At 49.6% G+C, this 18,576-nt stretch overlaps 1 protein-coding gene across 11 annotated transcripts in view; it reads right to left on the bottom strand.

Moving 5' to 3' along the window:
* Positions 1-5,121: 5,121 nt before the first annotated feature.
* Positions 5,122-18,576, bottom strand: part of MBNL1 (muscleblind like splicing regulator 1) — a 71,505-nt gene continuing 58,050 nt past the window's right edge. For 5 of the 11 annotated variants that reach the window (XM_032698093.1, XM_032698092.1, XM_032698091.1 and 2 more), the window contains one exon: positions 16,666-16,938. In XM_032698093.1, coding sequence (XP_032553984.1) covers positions 16,685-16,938 — 254 coding nt within the window. In that variant the 3' untranslated portion in view covers positions 16,666-16,684. Of the gene's footprint in view, positions 8,371-9,495; positions 9,571-12,587; positions 12,683-13,369; positions 13,406-16,665; positions 16,939-18,576 lie in introns of those variants that run through there. The other 6 variants (XM_032698095.1, XM_032698097.1, XM_032698096.1 and 3 more) reach the window with 3 other exon arrangements.

The following is an 18,576-nucleotide window of genomic DNA, read 5'->3' as shown; positions in this document are numbered from 1 at the left end:
AGTGGCACCCCTGTGGGGCTCGGCAGTGGACACACAGCTGCTGGGCACCGGGCACAACCCCTTCTGCCTTTCCATGGAAAATGAGGGGTCCTGCTGGCATCTGCCGAGCAGCAGAGCCGCGTGTGTGAACTTGCAGCTGCATTCTGCTTCTGCTGCCCTGAAAGCAAAGTGATGACTGAATTCCTGAGAAAGAAAACAGATTGGGAAACAGAAGATTGCTCAATGCATCTGCCGGTGAGTCAGAAAGCACAGACCTGGCACGCTCCTGAAGCTGTGAGTGGCTGTGACGGGGGTACCTGGGGGCAGCCAGGAACAACCCTGGGGGCAACAACCCCCCACTTTCCTGGCAGAGCATCTGCACACCGGGCTCTGCTCTGGGCTGAGCCTCGTCAGTGCTGAGGGCAGGGGATTCCAAGGGGGCTGGGCTGGGTTTGGCACCCGAGTCCTGGCCGGGCACCCAGGGCCAGAGAGCCACGGCACTGCCCCAGCCAGCAGCATCCTCCAGCCCCAGCCTGCCCCGGTGACACGGCCACCAGGGGGAAGGGGACTGTCACGGATGGCTGTGGCTGGGGAGCTCATGGGAACGGGAACAGCCCAGCACTTCCTGAGCAGTCCCAGCAATGATGGCAAACACCCACCTCAGGTGCATTGCTGTCTCTAGCAGGCTCATCACCGAGTGTGGGCACTGCCAGGCCAACGTCAGCGTTTGCCAACACCCAGTTACAGCAGCTTCCTCCAAAGGAAAACAACATGGATAAACCACATGAAAGGGCAACGCAGCCCCAGCTTGTGCATCTCACTGCAGAGACACGTGTCCTCCAAACTGTGTGGAGTAATTTTAGAGAATGCACACAAAGTGACTGATATCTGCTCTTGGGAGAGGTTAATACAGGCAGGCAGCAGTGACATTTGGGAGGAACGCTGGTAGAGGCTTAGGTACCCCTGAAAAATTTTATAGGACAAGCTGGATTTTGTGAGTTCTTCAGCTCTCTCCCATGAGCTGTTTCTCTTCCCTCTCTGTCTGTGCATCTATTTTAGGATGAAGTTTTCACTTCAGCACAGATGTTCAGAACTAGGTTTCATGCAGTAACGATCTGTTCACATCATTTTCCTTTTTGCACCAGAAACCACGAACCAAGGAAGGAGCTGGAGCCAGCAGCAGCTGGCAGGGCCGGGTCAGTGACGCGCTGGGCGTGTTTTCCCCCCTTGCTTACGGTGCCCGATGCCACAGACGCAGCACCCACAGTCACAGACCCCTTTGCCATCAGGTGTCGGGGTCTCCCCAGCAGGAGCCCAGGCTCTGGCACCACTGCCACCCCTCCGGGCTGAGCCGGCCCCCAAAGTGCCTCTGCTGAAACAGCGGCGAGCACCGGGCAGCAAAGGCGAGCACGGATGGAGAGGGTTGGCACTGGAAAAAGGGCATGGGAAGGGACCAGCAGAGCCCCTCCATGGCCGTGGGGCTCAGTGCCCTGACACTGCTCCGAGCCACAACCCCGGGCAGCTCCAGTGGGCTCTGCCAGCACACACACAAACACGGGACAGGCTCTGTGCTCCAGCACACACACAAACACGGGACAGGCTCTGTGCTCCAGCACACACACAAACACAGGACAGGCTCTGTGCTCCAGCCAGCACCAGGACAAAGCTCTTCCAGGGCAGACGCGGCGCCCGCCCCGCGGCGAGGGAGTTTTGGGCAGGATCAGGAGCTGCTCAGCCTTACCCAGACAAGCACTGGCTGGGCCTGGCCCCCTCGGGCAAGGTCCTGCTTCCCTTGTGATGCTGCACCCACTAATGCTGACACTGAGCCACACTCTCCGTGCTGTACCAAGTGTGCTTTAGAGCTCTTGAGGCCCAGCTGTACTCAGACAGCAGCTGCCACCACTGACCTTTCCCTGGACCAGAGGTTTACACTGAGAAGAGACAAACGGGCTGTGGGTGGAAAGGTCACTCCCCGCCATGTGTTTGGTCTGGCTTGTTTCCCTCAAGCAGCACTTTGTGATGCACCCACACAGAGCCCTGGCCGGGAGGCAGAGCTGGCCCGTGCCTGCCCTGTGCCTGCCCTGTGGCCGTGCTGAGCACGGCACCCTGTGCTCCCTGTGCATCCAGGGCTGGGCAATCAGCACATCCTGGCACATGTGGCTGGGCATTAACAACAGCACCCAAGCAAGAGCAGAGGAAAAACATTTCTCTCATAATTTTTCTTATGCAGATGCTGCTCTCCATCATGAGCATCCTCCTTCCTTCCCAGCCAAGCCCACTGGCACCCCACCAGCACCCCATGGCTCCGGCACCTGCGCTCACCCTGAGGTTTCATTTCCATTCTCCCAGCCTTGAGGGTAGGATGGGCCCACTCTCCCAATCCCTTGGATATATCACCCACCATCTGGAAGTGCCTCAAGTGCCTCCCACCACTGCAGGGCCCTGTAACTGAGGGCATGGAGAAACAGGTAAAGCACTTTTGCTCTCTGCATCCCCAAAGCTGAGGGTCCACATGGCACCAGGGCAGCTGCAGGAGGCTCATCCTCCTCTCAAATCCTCAGAAGCAGCATCAAGCACTCAATGCCACCCTTCACTTTAATAAATCACTCTTAGAGCCATGACAGAGGCACAAAACCAGGGCAATCCCAGGGCACAGCAGCCCCACTGCTGTTCTGCACCATTAGCCAGACACACTGGGTGAACTGGGCTGTCCCGTGGTCAGGCTGACCAGGAGGGGAGACCCCGACCAGCAAGGTGCCCCCCAATGCTGATGTCCTCCTGGGACTCTGGATGAGCTGTGTCCTGGAGATTCTCCCCCCAGGGGATCCCAAGCCATACCCACCCCAGCAGCACGCAGCTCCTTACCTGCTCACGTAGAGGCTCCTGTGTCCCTCCTGCAGCCCCAGCTCCCTCCAGCCCCTCAGCCCAGCTGAGCCCCATCACAGCCCCACCCGCCCCGGGGCCACTCAGCCCCCCCCGCCGGCACCTGGGTCGTTCTCCAGACGCTTCTCTCTCCTGTTCCCGCTGTGGTTCGGGAGATGCTGGAGCTGCTGCATCCCCTGGCAGAGCACAGCGGCTGTGCCGTCCTGCCCGGCCCCACCTGCTGCTGTGTCCCCGGACCCCGCGGTGGCATCGTGCCATGCCAGGCTGGGACCACAGAGAGCAGTGATTGGCTCTGTTTGGGAAGGAAATACGTTTTTTTGTTTTTTGTTTTTTTTTTTTTTTTAATTACAACTAATATCTGTGTGCAAAAAGAGCTTCAGAATTATTCTGTTTCCTCCTTCCTGCCACCATTCCCTGCCCTCCTCACAGATCACACAGAGGTGATTCAAACCCCTTCCCAGGTTTCTGCTCCTCCCTCCCTGAAGGCCCAGAATCCTCCCCCGGTTCAGAAAAGCCTCTTGGCTGCAGACACAGGGGATCCCCTGGAATAAAATGCTGGTATTTTGCTTTTAACATCTGATAACAGTTGTTGCTGCTCGTGTGGTTGTCATTGTCCCGGCCCTGGCCAGTGAGGTGCTGTGGATGGAAAGGTGTCACATGCCAGAGAGGTGGCACAGACAGGGAGATGCTACAGCTGGAGAGGTGCCACGGCTGGCAAGGTGTGATGGCTAATGAGGTGTCCCGGAGGCCCGCGGGCAGCGAGGTGCCACATCCCCGAGAGGTGCCACATCCCCGAGAGGTGTCACAGGCGCAGCTTCCCGAGCCGCCGGCGCTGCCGCCGCTTTGGCAGGAGCTCCTTCTCGTGGCTCTGCTCAGCATCCGAGCGGTTGGTTCGTCTCGTCTCTCCAGCGCCAGCCCCGCTGTGGCAGAGCCGCTGCTCGGCACCCGCTCAGCGGGACAGAGCCGGGACAGAGCCGGGACAGAGCCGGGACAGAGCCGGGACAGAGCCGGGACAGAGCCGGGCGGAGGGTCCCGGGGCTGAGCCGCCCCCGGCCCCGGGGATGGACCGCGGAGCCACTGCCGGGGGTTACAGAGGAAAACCAAACAGCTGGGTTATTTTTGCCAATTCTGAGCACTAGCGCTGTTCGACACACTGTTTGTCCCTTGGCAGCTGAATGTGGTGATAAATGAAACGCCGGTGTCATCCCAAGCGCGGGGCAAAGGCAGTGCAGGCGAGCGGGTGCCCGGGGGTGCCGAGCTCGGGAACAGCAACAACACACTCGGCTGGGAAAGGCCAGCTCGTGGAATCACAGGACACACCCGAAATCCTCCAGAGAAACAACTGCCCTGTGGTGTTTCCTTTTATCAATTAAAGTTGTGATGTTGGGGTCAATAATTTTGATTGTCAAAGTGATTTGTGGGAACAAATGGAGGAACAGCAACACGTGGCAACGGGGCTCCCTCTAACGTCAGCCACAGCCTGGCTGCACACCCACTACCTGCACCTCCATTCCCTGCACCTCCATTCCCTGCTCCCTGACTCTCTGCACTTCCATTCCCTGCTCCCCTCATTCCCTGCACCCCCAGTTCCATGGTCCCCCACTCCCCACTCCCTCAGTTCCATGCTCCCCCATTCCTTGCCCCTTTTCTCCTTCCCCCCCAGTTCCCTTCTTCACTATTCCCTGTTCCCCCTTTCCCCGCACCTCCAATTCTCTGCTCCCCATTCCTTGCATCCCCAATTCCATGCTCTCCTCACTCCCTTCACCCCCAGCTCCCTGTGTCCCCAGTTCCCTGCACCCTCAATTCCCTGCTCCTCCGTTCCCTGCACACTGATTCCCTGTGCTCCCCTTCCCTGCGCCTCCAGTTCCTGTTCCCCCCTTCCCTGCAGCAGGCAGGGGCTGTGGGTCCCTGTGTGTCCCTGAACCTCGGACGTGTTGCCACAAGAGGGTAAGGACAGCTGGGGCTGATCCAGGGCATCCCAGTGCTTTGTATTCAGCCTCTGGATTTAACAGGAATATCCCCAATACTCAGCATTTTAATACACATCCCATGGATAGAACCTGTGCTGGTGAAGAAAAGCCCCAGGCCCTGCAAACAAGGTTTTGCCCAGGGAGATGCCACAGGTAACTCCTGTCCCTCGAGTCACACCAGTGACACCACTCCAGCCTGCACGGCCCCGTGGGGCCACCCTGGATCCGAGGGAGGAAAAGGTAATTAAGAAAGAGAACTTTCATTAGGGCAATTTCACTTTATTTTTTCCATACAGCAAGGTCAACTATAGCAGTAATAATAAAATAAGCATAAACCCAAATTGCAGCCCAGGACAGAGTACGTAACTGGAGCAACTACAAGCGAAAGTAAGTCTGTGGTTACGTAGGAGCGAACCCGCGTCCGTCCTTCCCGCAGCTGAGCCGGGGCTGTCAGTCCGTCAGCCCTGAGCTCCAGACGGGCAGCCCGGCCCCTCCGCCTCCTCCCAGCTTTGGCATACACAGGATGACCGGCTTCCTGCAACGGTTTTCAAGAAAACGGGAAGAACTCCCAGGTTGTTTTTCACCTGCTAAAAGAACAGGACCGCTACAGCGAGAAAATAACCCCCTACCCCTACAGCTACGGGTGCTGTTCCGTTTGCCTGTCCGTGGTTGAACTCTGTGAACGACAGTATTTGTTTTGAAGAATCTTTTTTGTGAACAAGAAACCACTGAAATTGTCAGAAACTGGTTTGAATAGCATATATCTTTAATATATTTTGATACTTTAAACATGCAGTAGATTTTGAATAATGTACGGAATATCTGAGCCATGATTCCCTGGATGGGCTGAAGTACCTGCTTTTTTTTTCTTTTTTTTTTCCTTTTTTTTTTTTTCTTAATGATTTTCAGGCAGATTTGACCCAGTGGAGCTTCTGTCAGTCATGAGATCTTGGAAGGATGGCAGATCTTTCCAGCTGAAAAAATCCTGGCAAACTACAAGCTGTCCACATAAAGCAAAGCAACTTTTTGGAAGGGGGATGGAGTGCTAACTCTGTGCCACTTTTGCAAGCAATTTTGTTCAGCCTGTCATTTTATTTAGCCTTAACAAAACTCCTTGTAATTATAGACATTTTTATTCAAAATAAGATCTTACTATTATACAGGTTTCTCTCTTTTTTGACTATATACAGAAGTGCAAAAAGTCAACCTTCGCTCTCGACGTCCCCAACTGCAGCATAATCAACCCTCAAGAGTTTGCACACACACACTAGAATTCTTGTTACGTAAACTTTGAGTATTTGGATTATCAACAAAAAGTCCCTTGATCTATTGATTATGCAGCTTATTTATAACAAGGCCTGATATTCAGGGATTTCAAAAAATATTTAAACAATATTTTAACATTTGAAATGGATACAGTAGAAAATAAATTTTCTTCTAATATCTAGGAACTAGATTTTTTTTTTCTCATAATAACTAATTACAAACAAAATAAATCATCAAAATATTACTCAATTGTCTGCCAGGATTGTTGCCATAGCAACAACTTAACTTCTTACTTAGCAATGATTATATAATTATAAGATATCCATATAAAAGATCTTTGTTCTTTTAATGAAAACTAGACAAGAACTAACAATGACTGACATTCTTACATTGTCATATTAGATCAGTAAAATAGAAATCATTTAGTTAACAGTAATACGAATACTCATAAGACACTACATGTAAATTCCAAACTGAGTATGTTATGAAGAAAACTACCTTTTTTTTTTTTTGTATTTTGAAAAAGTCATCAGTAAACTCTAGTAAAACAAAATTCTATAAACTGAAATGGTATCAACTGGTAATAGAAAATGAAAACGAGCTAATAAATGTAAGAAATAAAAACTATACTTTTAACAAGAAAAAATAAGTAAATTCTCTATGGTAAGTCACTACAATAACATGTGAAGTCACCTATACTTTCTTAACACGATTGAAATTACATTGGTATGGGTTTTAACCCGTAATGTAATAATCTAAGGCTTTAATAGATGTACAGTACAATCAGGAAAATCAACACATCATTCTTATCTATAAAGCATCTCTCTCAAGCATAAAAACTCGCAGTAAACTCGGAGTATGGCGAGTTCTAGAACCGAACCCGCGCCTCTCCCTCCCTGCCCGCCCGGGGCCTGGCCCCAGGCAGCCCCTGGCTGAACAGAGCAAAAATATCCTTTACTGGCTGCAACATCCAAACCACAAAAAGGAATTCCTTTGGATGAATCCATTCTTAAAACTTGAATGCACATCTATTTGTTTGTTTTTATTTTGTAAAGGCTTTCTAAGGCTATAAGCAGTTAATCTGAACAAAAAAAATCACATATAAAACTCACCCGAGTATTAACCCACCCAATTTCTACGCTAATTAACATCTCATTTGTCCTATTTTGGTTTGTCATGCATCTGCTGTCAGTGCTTCTGCGTCTTTGTTTAGAGTCGCCGCTGACGCGGGACTTGATGAATTAAAGTGAAACCCATCTCTGCAAAACATTTATAGTCCTTGTGACTCGCGACAGAGGCTATAAATAGAGCAAAAGAAGTTCCTCAGACATTTGTTACTGTGTCTCAGAAATGGCTTTTCCCTTTCGTAGCTCACGGTATACAGTAAATATGCATGAATATGACATACTTAGGGGAATTTATAGATAATATTGTCCGTTAGGGTTATGCACAGCTGGAGCATCTCTCTGGTGCTGCCCACCGGCTGTGAGGAGCAGTTGGCCATTTCTGAGACAGCTTTGGTTTGAAACAGAATGGTGCCCTTTGACTGATCAGTACTCATCAAGTCAGTGAAAATGTGGTTCTGAAAATAACACTGCAGAAATAATACTCTGATGGATGTACAGTCTATGGCACTTCATGAGAATCCTTAACAACGTGGTACTTAAAGCCATTGATGTGCTTTAAAATATACACAGTTGTGGTTTTGCTTGGCACATTCATCTCTGTCAGATTCCTCTCTTCCCACTTCTTACAATCTATTACATTAAAAATATTACTCTTAAACAAAAATTACTGTGCATGCACGCTCTCGTCTATAATGGCAATTTTAAATACAAGGTGCACCTTTGTTATTTGTAAACCTTGAAAGAAATAAACTTACTTTAAAAAATTATATCTTGGTCTACAGACGTACCAATACATAATAGATTTCTGGTGACAGCATCGTCAGTCTTTCCGGGGTGACGTCCGTGATTGTGGGGAACAGGCCCCGGATGCATCGACCCCCCGCACACTCCGTGCCGGGAAAGACGGATGATGCTGCAGGTTTTAGACAATAAGATCACCTCAGCACAAATATCAATTCAATGTACAAAGTATATAGGCAACAGTGTGCAGTGGAGTCCCACGGTCTCGCTTCGTCTCGCTAACATGCAATGTGTGATGTCACTGCTGAGGGGTTCCCAGTGCTGCTGGACAGTATTTACATACACTATGGCTAATGACTCCGCCTCTTCCCACCCAAATCCGGCCTCTTCGCCTCGGCTACGAGCTGGGAAGGGAAGAGCAGAAAGTGTTCTCAGCACAGGCAGGACTGTGTCAGACCACACCAGCCCCAACCTCACCCGGGCAGGGGGAGCTGTGCCCCGAGCGTGGGAAGCCCCCGGTCCCTGCAGGACACCCCTGGGGCAGGGGGGGCACACAGGGCACCCCAGCTCTGCAGGGACAGAGAGGTCCCACCCGCTGATCCCTGGCCGTGGGATCGAGATCTGGGGCACCATTCCCCACACCCAAGGCCCGGGCCCTGGGAGCTGTCCCTGTAAAACCCAGGAGCCCAACCAGGATCTCAGAAGCACAAAACATCCTTAGAAATCCAGGTCCTACGTTCCCAAGGGAATTTTTCTCCCTTCAGTGCCCATCTAGTGCAGCTGTTTCTCTGGTCTCTGTGGCCTGTCACAGGAGACACCTCCAGAGGCGACTCCTCCTCCACCTCAGGATGGTCTCCAGAACAGGCACAGCCTGGACCCCGCTGCTTTGAAGGGACCCTGGCAGCAAGTTTAGGCCACGGATGGGAGGCATCCCATCCCATCCCATCCCATCCCCCCCCCCCGGGTCACTCCAGCCATTTAACAACATTTATGCTCAGCTGAAACAAATAACTGATATTACAAACCCACTGTGGCCAATGGGTGAATCCTCATCCTCAGAAATAATTCTATTATGGACGAGACGTTCAGTAAAAACATGGCAGAAAGGGAGGGGAGAGCTGGGGGGGGGGCTCACAACAACAGGAGAAACAGGAGTTTCCAAACCCAGGCGATGCCAGGTTTCCAAATTTTGAGATTTAAAATCCATTCTTTCTAATGAGAACTTGATGGAACCACCTCCTCCTCCAAGAGCTGCCCCTCGGCTCAGGTCAGTGCTGGGGCCACACAGACAAAATATAAACTGAGAACTCCCATTTTGCTGTGTGGGCAGGTACAAACCAACACCTGACATGGCCACTGCTACCTGTGGATCTCCCCTCGGAGAGGAAGAGTCCCTCAGCAGAGGTCAGAGCCTCTGCCCCCATACCTTAATGGCTACCTTAGAAAGAAAATAAAAACATTTTCTGAAAGCTGCAAATTACAAATATAAAGGTAAGAAAAAATATAGCAACAACACATTGGGAACTTACTGTTTGATGACCAAATGTCTACATCTGTGTAACATACTTGTGGCTAGTCAGATGTTCGGCAGATATTATGGGTATCTACAGGTAAAAAATGTAAACAGTGAGTAACACATGCAACAGCCCACCCAGAGGTACAGCATTTGCTACAGAACATCACTTTGGGAAGGGGAGGATCAGCTGTGAGTTGGTGGATTTTATGTTGTAACTATAAGTTAAAGTCAACTGAAGTGCTACAATAGCACCTTACAACTGGAAACATTGGGTTAAGTACTACTGGACAAATATAAATAAGTATTATTGGTTGTTCAGGAAATAAGAGAAGTTAACATCTACAAGTCATGCAGTGCAGTAATTGAAAATAGCCCTTTTTGTTGGCCTACACAAAATTCTGTGCTTTCAGTGTCACCAATGATGAATTCTACAGTGGCCTCATTTCAGGCTGATTTTGTGAAGTGTTCACTGCTTCCCCTGTCCTGGGTTTTGAATGCCAAACCTACGATGCCCTGAGCTAGATTTTCATGGCTGGTGAAGATGCCCTGTGGAGAAGGGCTGCCCGTCCTTCCCACGGCCGCCGTGCGGAGCAGCCGGCACACGGAGCCTCCCCGAGCAGTGAAACAATTCCCAAAATGTTCTGCTGCCTACACAGGACTCGGCACGTGGCTCTCCTCAAGTGCCCATCAGCTCAGCTTCCCATTTAAAAACTGCAATTACAATCGGGGACAACTGCCAGCAGAGCCAATAGCAGGTGACAGTGCACCCCCAGCCCGGGGTGAGCAGCCCTGCAGCACCCAGGGAGAGCAGACGTGCCCAGGCACAGGGACACAGCCTGGGGTGCAGGGCACAAAATGGATCTGCACGATCCCAAAGGGCTGTGGCACTTGGGAAGACCCTTTTTCCTGATGGGCACCAAGGCTGGCCTGTGAAACCGTCCAGGAAAGGGAATGGGAATGCTTCTTCTCAGCTAACTCATTGGCAGGTCCTGCTGTTGTTTTCCCGCCCGTGTGCCCTCTCCTCCCCTGGCAGCTCACACATCCACAGCATGGCCAACTCCACAGAAATGGGCTTGGAGCAGAATGAAGCTTCTCATACCATGTTTTCCTACTGCTGCAGGACAGGCTGTGGCACCCAACTGGAGAAGCATCAGGGACAGTGCTGTCGGAACAGACCAAGGGCCTTCAACACCAGTCCGGGAAGATGAAGGGCCAGATCTTTAGCCTTTGGCATGCAGGCACATGGCATTGGGTGGCATTAAATACCTTCAGCATTGCTCACATGGTATATACATATATGGGTATATATGTATATATGGAGGTTTGGCTGCAGAACTGCACTAAGTGTGTTATGAGGCTCCGGGGAGGAAAGGCATGAAATGGTCGGATTCTACAACAGAAAGCTGCCCTGTGATCTCTCTGGGAAAGTGCATGGCTACTAACACAGAGATGACTCAAAAATAATGCTGGTTTTCTGGGGCTTGGCTCCTCGTAACTCCCAGGACACACACAGGATACGAGACACACTGAAATTAACTGTCTGGTGCAATAAACTGCAATATGAAGAGACTTTGGGCAAACAGGTGTTTGCTTGCTGAGGTGGCACATATGCAGAGGTAGCCCCACCTATGAACTAGCTTTTCAAAACACAAATTCTTAGGCTAAGTTTAAAGCCCTGAGTGACCTGGTCATTCAGCAAACGTTTCTCAAGAGAACACCGTGCTACCTAAGCATGACTGCATGAGCAGACTAACCTGGGTGGTTTGGGAATTGTACAATATCCAGGTCCCTTTGGAGGCTCGGGATGTGCATCACTGCAAGGGTGTCATTTGGGAATTGTATTTTTGAGAGATGAGGAAGCAGACAGGTTAACGAGGAACGTACAGCTGGGGCAGCACAAAATGGTAGTGCTCGACAGGTAAAGGTACAAAGGCTCGAAGCCAAAGCCCCTGGGCTTCACTCTGCAGCACGGGGTGCCCACAGCACCATCCTGCCCAGGCACAGAGGGCACCCCCAGCCTGCCGGGGCTCTGGGAGGTGGCAGAGGTGTCGTCTGTACTGAGCCAGGGGGCTGAGCACCTCAGCTGAGCCTGCCTTACACTGGCACTGACCCCAGAGCTCACCCCACACACAGAACCACACCTGCACAGCGCTGAGGACAACCTCGAGTTCCCTTTCCTAAGGGGCACACATGTGATACCAGAGCTGGGAGCAAGACCCCCATACTGGACCAGAACTGATGTGGGCAACTCTAACTGCCTAGTAAATCTCAAAAAATAATTTGCTTTTAGAAGAGGAACAAGAGGATCTTTAACATGTTTTTATTGTTGCACTTTCAGCCAGATGTTGTACATAAATCTGCTCTTCTGACAGCACCCTGTGCTCAGGTGCAGCTCCAGCTGCTCCTCTGGCCCTGGAACTCATCTTTAGAGCATCTGTTCTAGCTTTCCTGGGAGATTTGTAATCATTTATGTGGTAAAGCATTACTCTTATATTCCTGAAATACACCCAAACGTGACAATGCTTGGGGTGGCTATTTAGAAATAAACCCAGACTCTAATGGGCATGTTCTTAACTGAGCTCTGCCCACAGCAATGGGTCATTCCCAAGAGAATCACAAGCTGGAACAAAGATTTCAAAGAAGTTTCTGTGTGGCCCATGCTCACACAGCCTTGTTTTGCTCTTGGAAGAGGAGAGTCAGAACATGTTTGGACTGCTAAACTCACTGTAAGAACCTGCAGCCCCTCTGCACAAAGGTTTCCCTGGCTTTCCCTGAGTGCTGCACTGAAAGGAGCCATCGGCTTCACAGAAACAGAAATAAATCGTGGGCTCGTGTATTATCCCTTGCCCTTTACATCCCTGAGAGCAGAAATAAGCAGCATGGCCCATAAATGTTAAGACTGAGTCAGAAACTCTATTATCAATTATTTTTAGCAACAGAAATGGAACTGCAGCACCTCTGGAGCATGGCTAAAGGCTGATTAAGCTGTGCTGCAGCTCTCCGAGAGAATGTGTAGGCCAACAAGAGGTCAGATCCAAACCCCCATGCTCATTAAAGCACCGATTTCGAGTTGTCTGTAAGGAACAAAGCTGTAAATTAGCAAACCTGGTTGGCTGTGGCTGTTGCAGCGAAGGGAACACTTGTGGCAGATGTTGTTGCTGCAGACACAGTGGCTGGCGTAGCACCGTGCACCATGGGAACTTTCGGAAGGAAAATCAAATAAGCAAACATACAGAAGAGTGTAGCAGTATGGGGACCAGAGCGACACGTGGGAGGGTCATTGAGCATGGTTTACCACAGCAAAAAGCCCGAGACATCATTGCCAGCGCGTGACATGCAACCACAGTGCAAAGCAGGACAACATTCCGGGAGGGAGGGGAGGGAGAGGAAAGAGAAAAAAAGGGGAAAATGCTTGTTACCATCAAATCAAGAAAATCGACACAAACAAGCTTAACCATTTCAATACGAAAATCAACAGGAGAGTTTTTCAATGCCCTTATATTTACAAATTTTTGTCTTTTAAAAATTCAACCCAAATATTTACCGCAAACAGAAATTAATCTCGTTCAAGGACAGAATACAGCTACGTGGCTATGGTAAGATACAGTCTTTAGTTAACACAAGATAGTTTCTAAACACTGGAACTCATAGTCCAGTCAAAATCCACCAAGAAACAGTGTGCAATTAAAAACTGCTGTACAAAATTAACATCTCTGTGTCCATGTCAATTAAATAAAACAATCGCATTTAATTGACAGGTGTTAGTGCAAGAGGCTCGGGGAGATGGACTGGCACAAGGGCTCTACGTTACATCTAGCAGTGGATTTTGAGGGTCTGTGAGCTGCACCACAGGTTTAAGATAATCAAGAAACAAAGCTGGCACCTACCAACACTTGTAGCGGGTGTCATGCACAATATTGAGCCTGCTCATCATGCATTGCAACAGGAAGGTGGATTTGGAAAGGGAAAAGAATTAAAACAACCCATCACACGTGTAATTAGAAATTTCATTTGAACAAAGAAGAAAAATTGTTATTATGGGCACAGTGGCACGTAACTGTCAGCACAATCAAACCATACACACAGTGATCCGTTAGGAGGAGGCCTCGGGGACAGGGTGGGTCAGGGTGTGGGGACCCTGCTGGCCCCCGGAGCACCACGGAGGGTCTGGACAGCCAGGAAACACCTCCTCAGCTTTAACTCACAGCTCCTGAAATCCCTGTGCCCTTTGACTCAAGCCTTGTCCTGGTCCTTCCCTGGGCTCCTCAGACTAAAGGAGACACTCCACAGTCCCAGCTGCCCGTGGGTGGGGGCCCTGCCGTGCCCCTGCCTGAGCTGCCAGGGCAGCGCAGGGACCCCGACTGTCCTCTGCCCTGTCTGCTCAGCACAGCTCAGGGTAGGGACTGAACACTCACAGTCCCTGCACAGCTCACAGGGACACCTCAGATCACCTGCTCAGCGTTTTGGTCTGCTGCATGGGATGGATTTTAAGCCGCTGGTGTCTGAGCTCACAACCTGCAACTCCTTTCAGGCTACACAACAATACAGTGACAGCACCTGGAGAGTTCTGCCCTGCAACCAGAGAGCCAGGAGCAGGAGGATACTTTTAGGAACATTCTGGTATCATTTTTAAGTATCATCAAGTTTGTAATTCTTTTTACTTTACACAGCTAAATGCCTTCCACCAGACTGATGTCACAACTTTCTATTTCTGCTTCCAAGATGATAAATATAAACTGATCTTTCAGAATACCCATTTTTAATAAATTATTTACTCTTTCATTTAACATTTATTAACACTACTAATGATGCTTGACACAGCAGAAACTGAAATAAACTCTGAAATCTGGGAACAAGATTGCAGTGGGAATGGAAACATATCTGACTTCCAGGGCAATGCTGCCTCTGTGACACCCCGTGACCGTAGCAGGGGACAGGAAACGGCTCCAGCCGGTGCCAAACGCTGCAGGGGCTTTGCACAACCTCAGCAGCTTTGACCATGCAGGGAAGAAGTCGGTCAGTTTAATTACTGCTGGGGCAGGTTATTCTGTGTCAGTGCTGTGTCTGTGAGGCTACAAAGGAAAGGGCATAATTGTGTTTCCTAATTACTCCTCTATTTCTGTGTCATGGAAGAGACCGAGAACATTTGCAAAGAGATGGTAACGGCAGGGCAGCTCTCCTGACCTCCACAGGCACAAATCACGGCTGAAACCAACAGGATCGCTTGCAAGATTAAAAAATGCAGCAGAAGTTGGCTATAAAGTACAAACAGTAAGCAAAACTGCTTTCTCAGTCCCTCTTATGGCATCTCTGTGGTGTTAATGAGGTTACAGAGAAGAGCCTCCGAGTTCTGCCTCTGCAGAAGTGCCCTGTTTACATGGCTGTACATCCTCCATCAGAGCTGGAATAGTACCTTGTTCCCTACATAATTACATCTACATGCTACAGATGAACTCGATCTTTATAATGACTCTGAAATATCCCTGTAAAGCTTTTCAACTCCGAGTTTCAATCTGAGTTATCATCATTAACATTATGAACAGGATGCACAGTTTGAAAGGGAACTGAAGCAAATGAACATGAAAGGAGAACACTCACTGGGGTGGGATAACTCCCAAATACAGACATAATGCCGTATGACCCTCTTACCAGTAATAAAAATAATTTTTGCTATGACCTTAATATTCATCTTGACTTCAGAACCTTTGACTGCCTAATGAGAACACATGAATAATGAATGTGCTGTTTCAATGCTCCCTGGCTGTTCAGCACAAGGCAGAATTTTAATCTGAGGATGTGTTGAGTTAACTGACTGTAACTTCACAACCAGATTATTTCTGCGGTGCAATAAAACTATTTTTATAAATATTCTAGGTTTACTGGTGCTTTAAGTATATTTTTCTCTTCTATCCCTCATACTATTCCCCTCAGCCTACTTCTTCTGCCCAGTCTACTAAACCCTAACTAAAAACAACACCCCAGAGAGGACAAGCACTCCCATGGAGGTGAGCAGTGGTGCCTGACCTTTCCTTCCCTAACATTTAGGAGGAGAACAGTGGTTCTGCAGAGGCCCAGCAGACCCAGGGAGGAAGGTGCTTTAGGAAAGCCTCTGGGCGCTGAGTCCCAGCCAGGAGCAAGGGAGTCTCTGGGGCTGAAGCTGCAGTAACTAAAGGAATACACGATGGGTTAACATGATGGCAGAGGTGGCTGAAGCCTTTCCACACCAGCCCTGGGGTTCAGCTGCCAGCTGCAGCCCTGCCCCTTGCAGCTGCACCAGGACATCAGCTCCTGGGAGCATCCTGCCAACCCACCCCTTCCTCTGGAGGAACTCATTTCTCAAAGACACTCTGGTCACCCTGGTGACACATACGGGGCAGAACAGCTGTACTCGCACACCTGAGGGGACAGGGAGCTCAGCCACAGGATGGCCACGAGCACCAGGGCAGGATGTGACCCAGCTGCCCACAGGAGCTCTCTCTGCAGGGCCAGGCATGCCCCAGCCAGCTCCAGTCACTGCAGGACAGGGAGCAGGGGAAGGTGAGCACAAGGACCTGGAGCTCTGCACACTCACAGCGACAGGTTCACCCCTGTCTGCCAAGGTGTCTCAAGTCAGCAGCCAGGACACAAATACCAAAACACACTGTGAACATCACTAAGTCATGCAGAGCCTCCTCACTTGGCAGACTAACTCCACTTATTTCAGCACCACAAGTGTTCCCAGTTCTTTCTTGCAATGCCTTTGAACTCCCCTCTCAGACTGGGGATAGATTCTGGCAGCCAAGGTTTCCCCCTCAAGAGGAGAGCTGTGGAAGAGGGAGCTTTAGTAGAGAGAGGTGAGATGAGTGTCTAAGGGCATTTAATCGATTAGGGTGTGCTGGAGTGCAGTGTCCAACCTCTGGCATGGACGATCCCTTGATGTGTCTCACATCCTGGCACACAGGAAGCCAGAATGATGCCTTAAAATTCAAAAGAGGTATCTAAAGTTGTCTGGAACGTGAGTGGAAGAACATGAGGAGTGAAGTGCCCTGCACAGGAGGGTCCTGCCCAGATCCCCCACAGAGGACCAACCCTGTGCACACCCACCCTGTGTGGGTTCTGTGTGTGTCCTGCCCTGGGGCCCTCCTGCATTTCACACCCTGCAGCTGAAGCAACTAAGAACACAAATGAGCACTTACACCTTGGGTGTCTGAACCTGAAAAATGTCACTTTAATTCAGATCCCACTGAGCTGACCTGCCCCTGCTCCGTGGCCACAGAGCTGAGGGCACCTGCGTTCTGTGCTCTCCGTCGCTTCGTAAGGACTGATGGAGAAACTTTATTTCCAGGTGACTGTGCCTGAACAGGAACTGATCCCAGTTTACTTGAAGTGGGAAAAGCTATAAAGGGCAAGGTGGCAAAGACATTTTTCAAGCTTTTGGGAAAGTACTGGATTACTGGAAAGCTCAAACTGCCGCTATCTGAAAAATATAAAAAGACAATTTATAGTAGCTCATGCTAAAAACTCCTTTACTTTGCTTGTGTAACATATAGTAAACTTCGGTGGTCAGGAAAGGTCTAATGAAGTATCAAGAACTACTGTCAAGCTCCTGGAGGTTTCAGTGTGAATATGTGGAGGAAGAGCTGAGGTAGCCTGTGTGGAAGAGCTGGGAAAGATCCCAGTTGATGATGAGGTGCAAATGGGGTCTGACACAGGTAAACCACAACCCCAGCTCCCAACTTCAAAGGATGTGATTCAAGGCATCTCCAGCACTTCCAGAAACCATCCAGGCCCTCGCTGCTTTAATGGAAGCTGGAAAATTGCAGTTTACTGACTCCACTGGTTATGCTGTGCCAAAAGAAATCTGTGAATTGTTTAATATGTACAGCAAGGGCTGTGAATCTTCCTGGATGGGGCTCTGAGCAACCTGCTCTAGTGGAAGGTGTCCCTGCCCGTGGCAGGAGGTTTGGAATGAGACGGTCTTTAAGGTTCTTCCCAATCCAAACCATTCTGAGATTCAATGATTCTATGATCACATAGGCATTTTTATACGGATTTTAGTATGTGGGCCAGAGATCTGACCTATGGCTGACTCAATCTGGCTTTGCAACAAGCTTTTAGTGATACATTTCAGTGGTGCAATGCACTTTTGGAACCTAAATAAGATATTAAAATGTTCTACATGAAGAAACTGGTTTCTGTGCCATTTAAAGCACACATGTTGGCTGTACGCCAGATCAAGAAAATGGTAAAGGGTCTTATACTGAACTCCTGGGAACATACTTCCCAAAAACATTTAGGATAAAACCTTTCAATTTTTTAGGTGAAGACTGATTAGCTGTATTTCCTCCCCTCCCCAGTCTGCATTACAAAGGGCTGTCCTCACAGACCCCTTCCCATTTTTGAGTACAGATCTATCAGCTGGGCCCTGCACAGCTCCTGGAATGAGGTGCTGCTTTAGTGGGGGTTCATGTGTAACAAACTACCTCAGCTGAGTTACTAAGGGCAGAAACTGCCAGGACATACTGGAGATCATTTCTCATGAAGTGCCGTTTGCAGAACCAAAGCATATATTTCAAATTTAAGTCCCATCACTTGTCCTCTGAAGGGATTTCTGCTTGGTACAATAGTACAGGCATCAACTCTTCAGCTCTTACACCAGGACAAGTCAGATCTGATCACTCCTGGCTGAGCACTTGGCTCTGCTCAGCCCAAGACTGGCCCTGAGGCACTGGAGGCCCAAACCATGATTTCTTGTGTAGGTTGGTGATTCTCCCAGCTGTGAGACTGCCTGTGCCTTCTGCAACCACTGCACCTCATGAGAGCCAACACCTTCCAGTGTGTGGCTCAGACCCATGCTGCCAAACACACGAAGGCCAAGAGGTCTTACAGTGAAGAGAAGCAAACACAACAGTTCAGGGATATGTAAAGAAGAGGAGTTAATCCAGGGAAAGAGAAAGGAGAGAGATTTCAAATTCTGATTCGAGGTGACAGAGCATGATGCTGATTTTTATGTTAGACTGGAAAACACCCACCCAGCTTCTGCGAGGAGCAGAGAGAAGCCAATGTTCCCACAGCCAGCACCTCCACTGCCCACGGGCTGGAGGGGATGCCTGTG

This window comes from Chiroxiphia lanceolata, chromosome 10 (assembly GCF_009829145.1).
Source record: "Chiroxiphia lanceolata isolate bChiLan1 chromosome 10, bChiLan1.pri, whole genome shotgun sequence".
Classification (NCBI taxonomy): domain Eukaryota; kingdom Metazoa; phylum Chordata; class Aves; order Passeriformes; family Pipridae; genus Chiroxiphia; species Chiroxiphia lanceolata.
The sequence above is the reverse complement of the archived record's forward strand: the minus strand, read 5'-3'. Positions and strand labels throughout refer to the sequence as shown.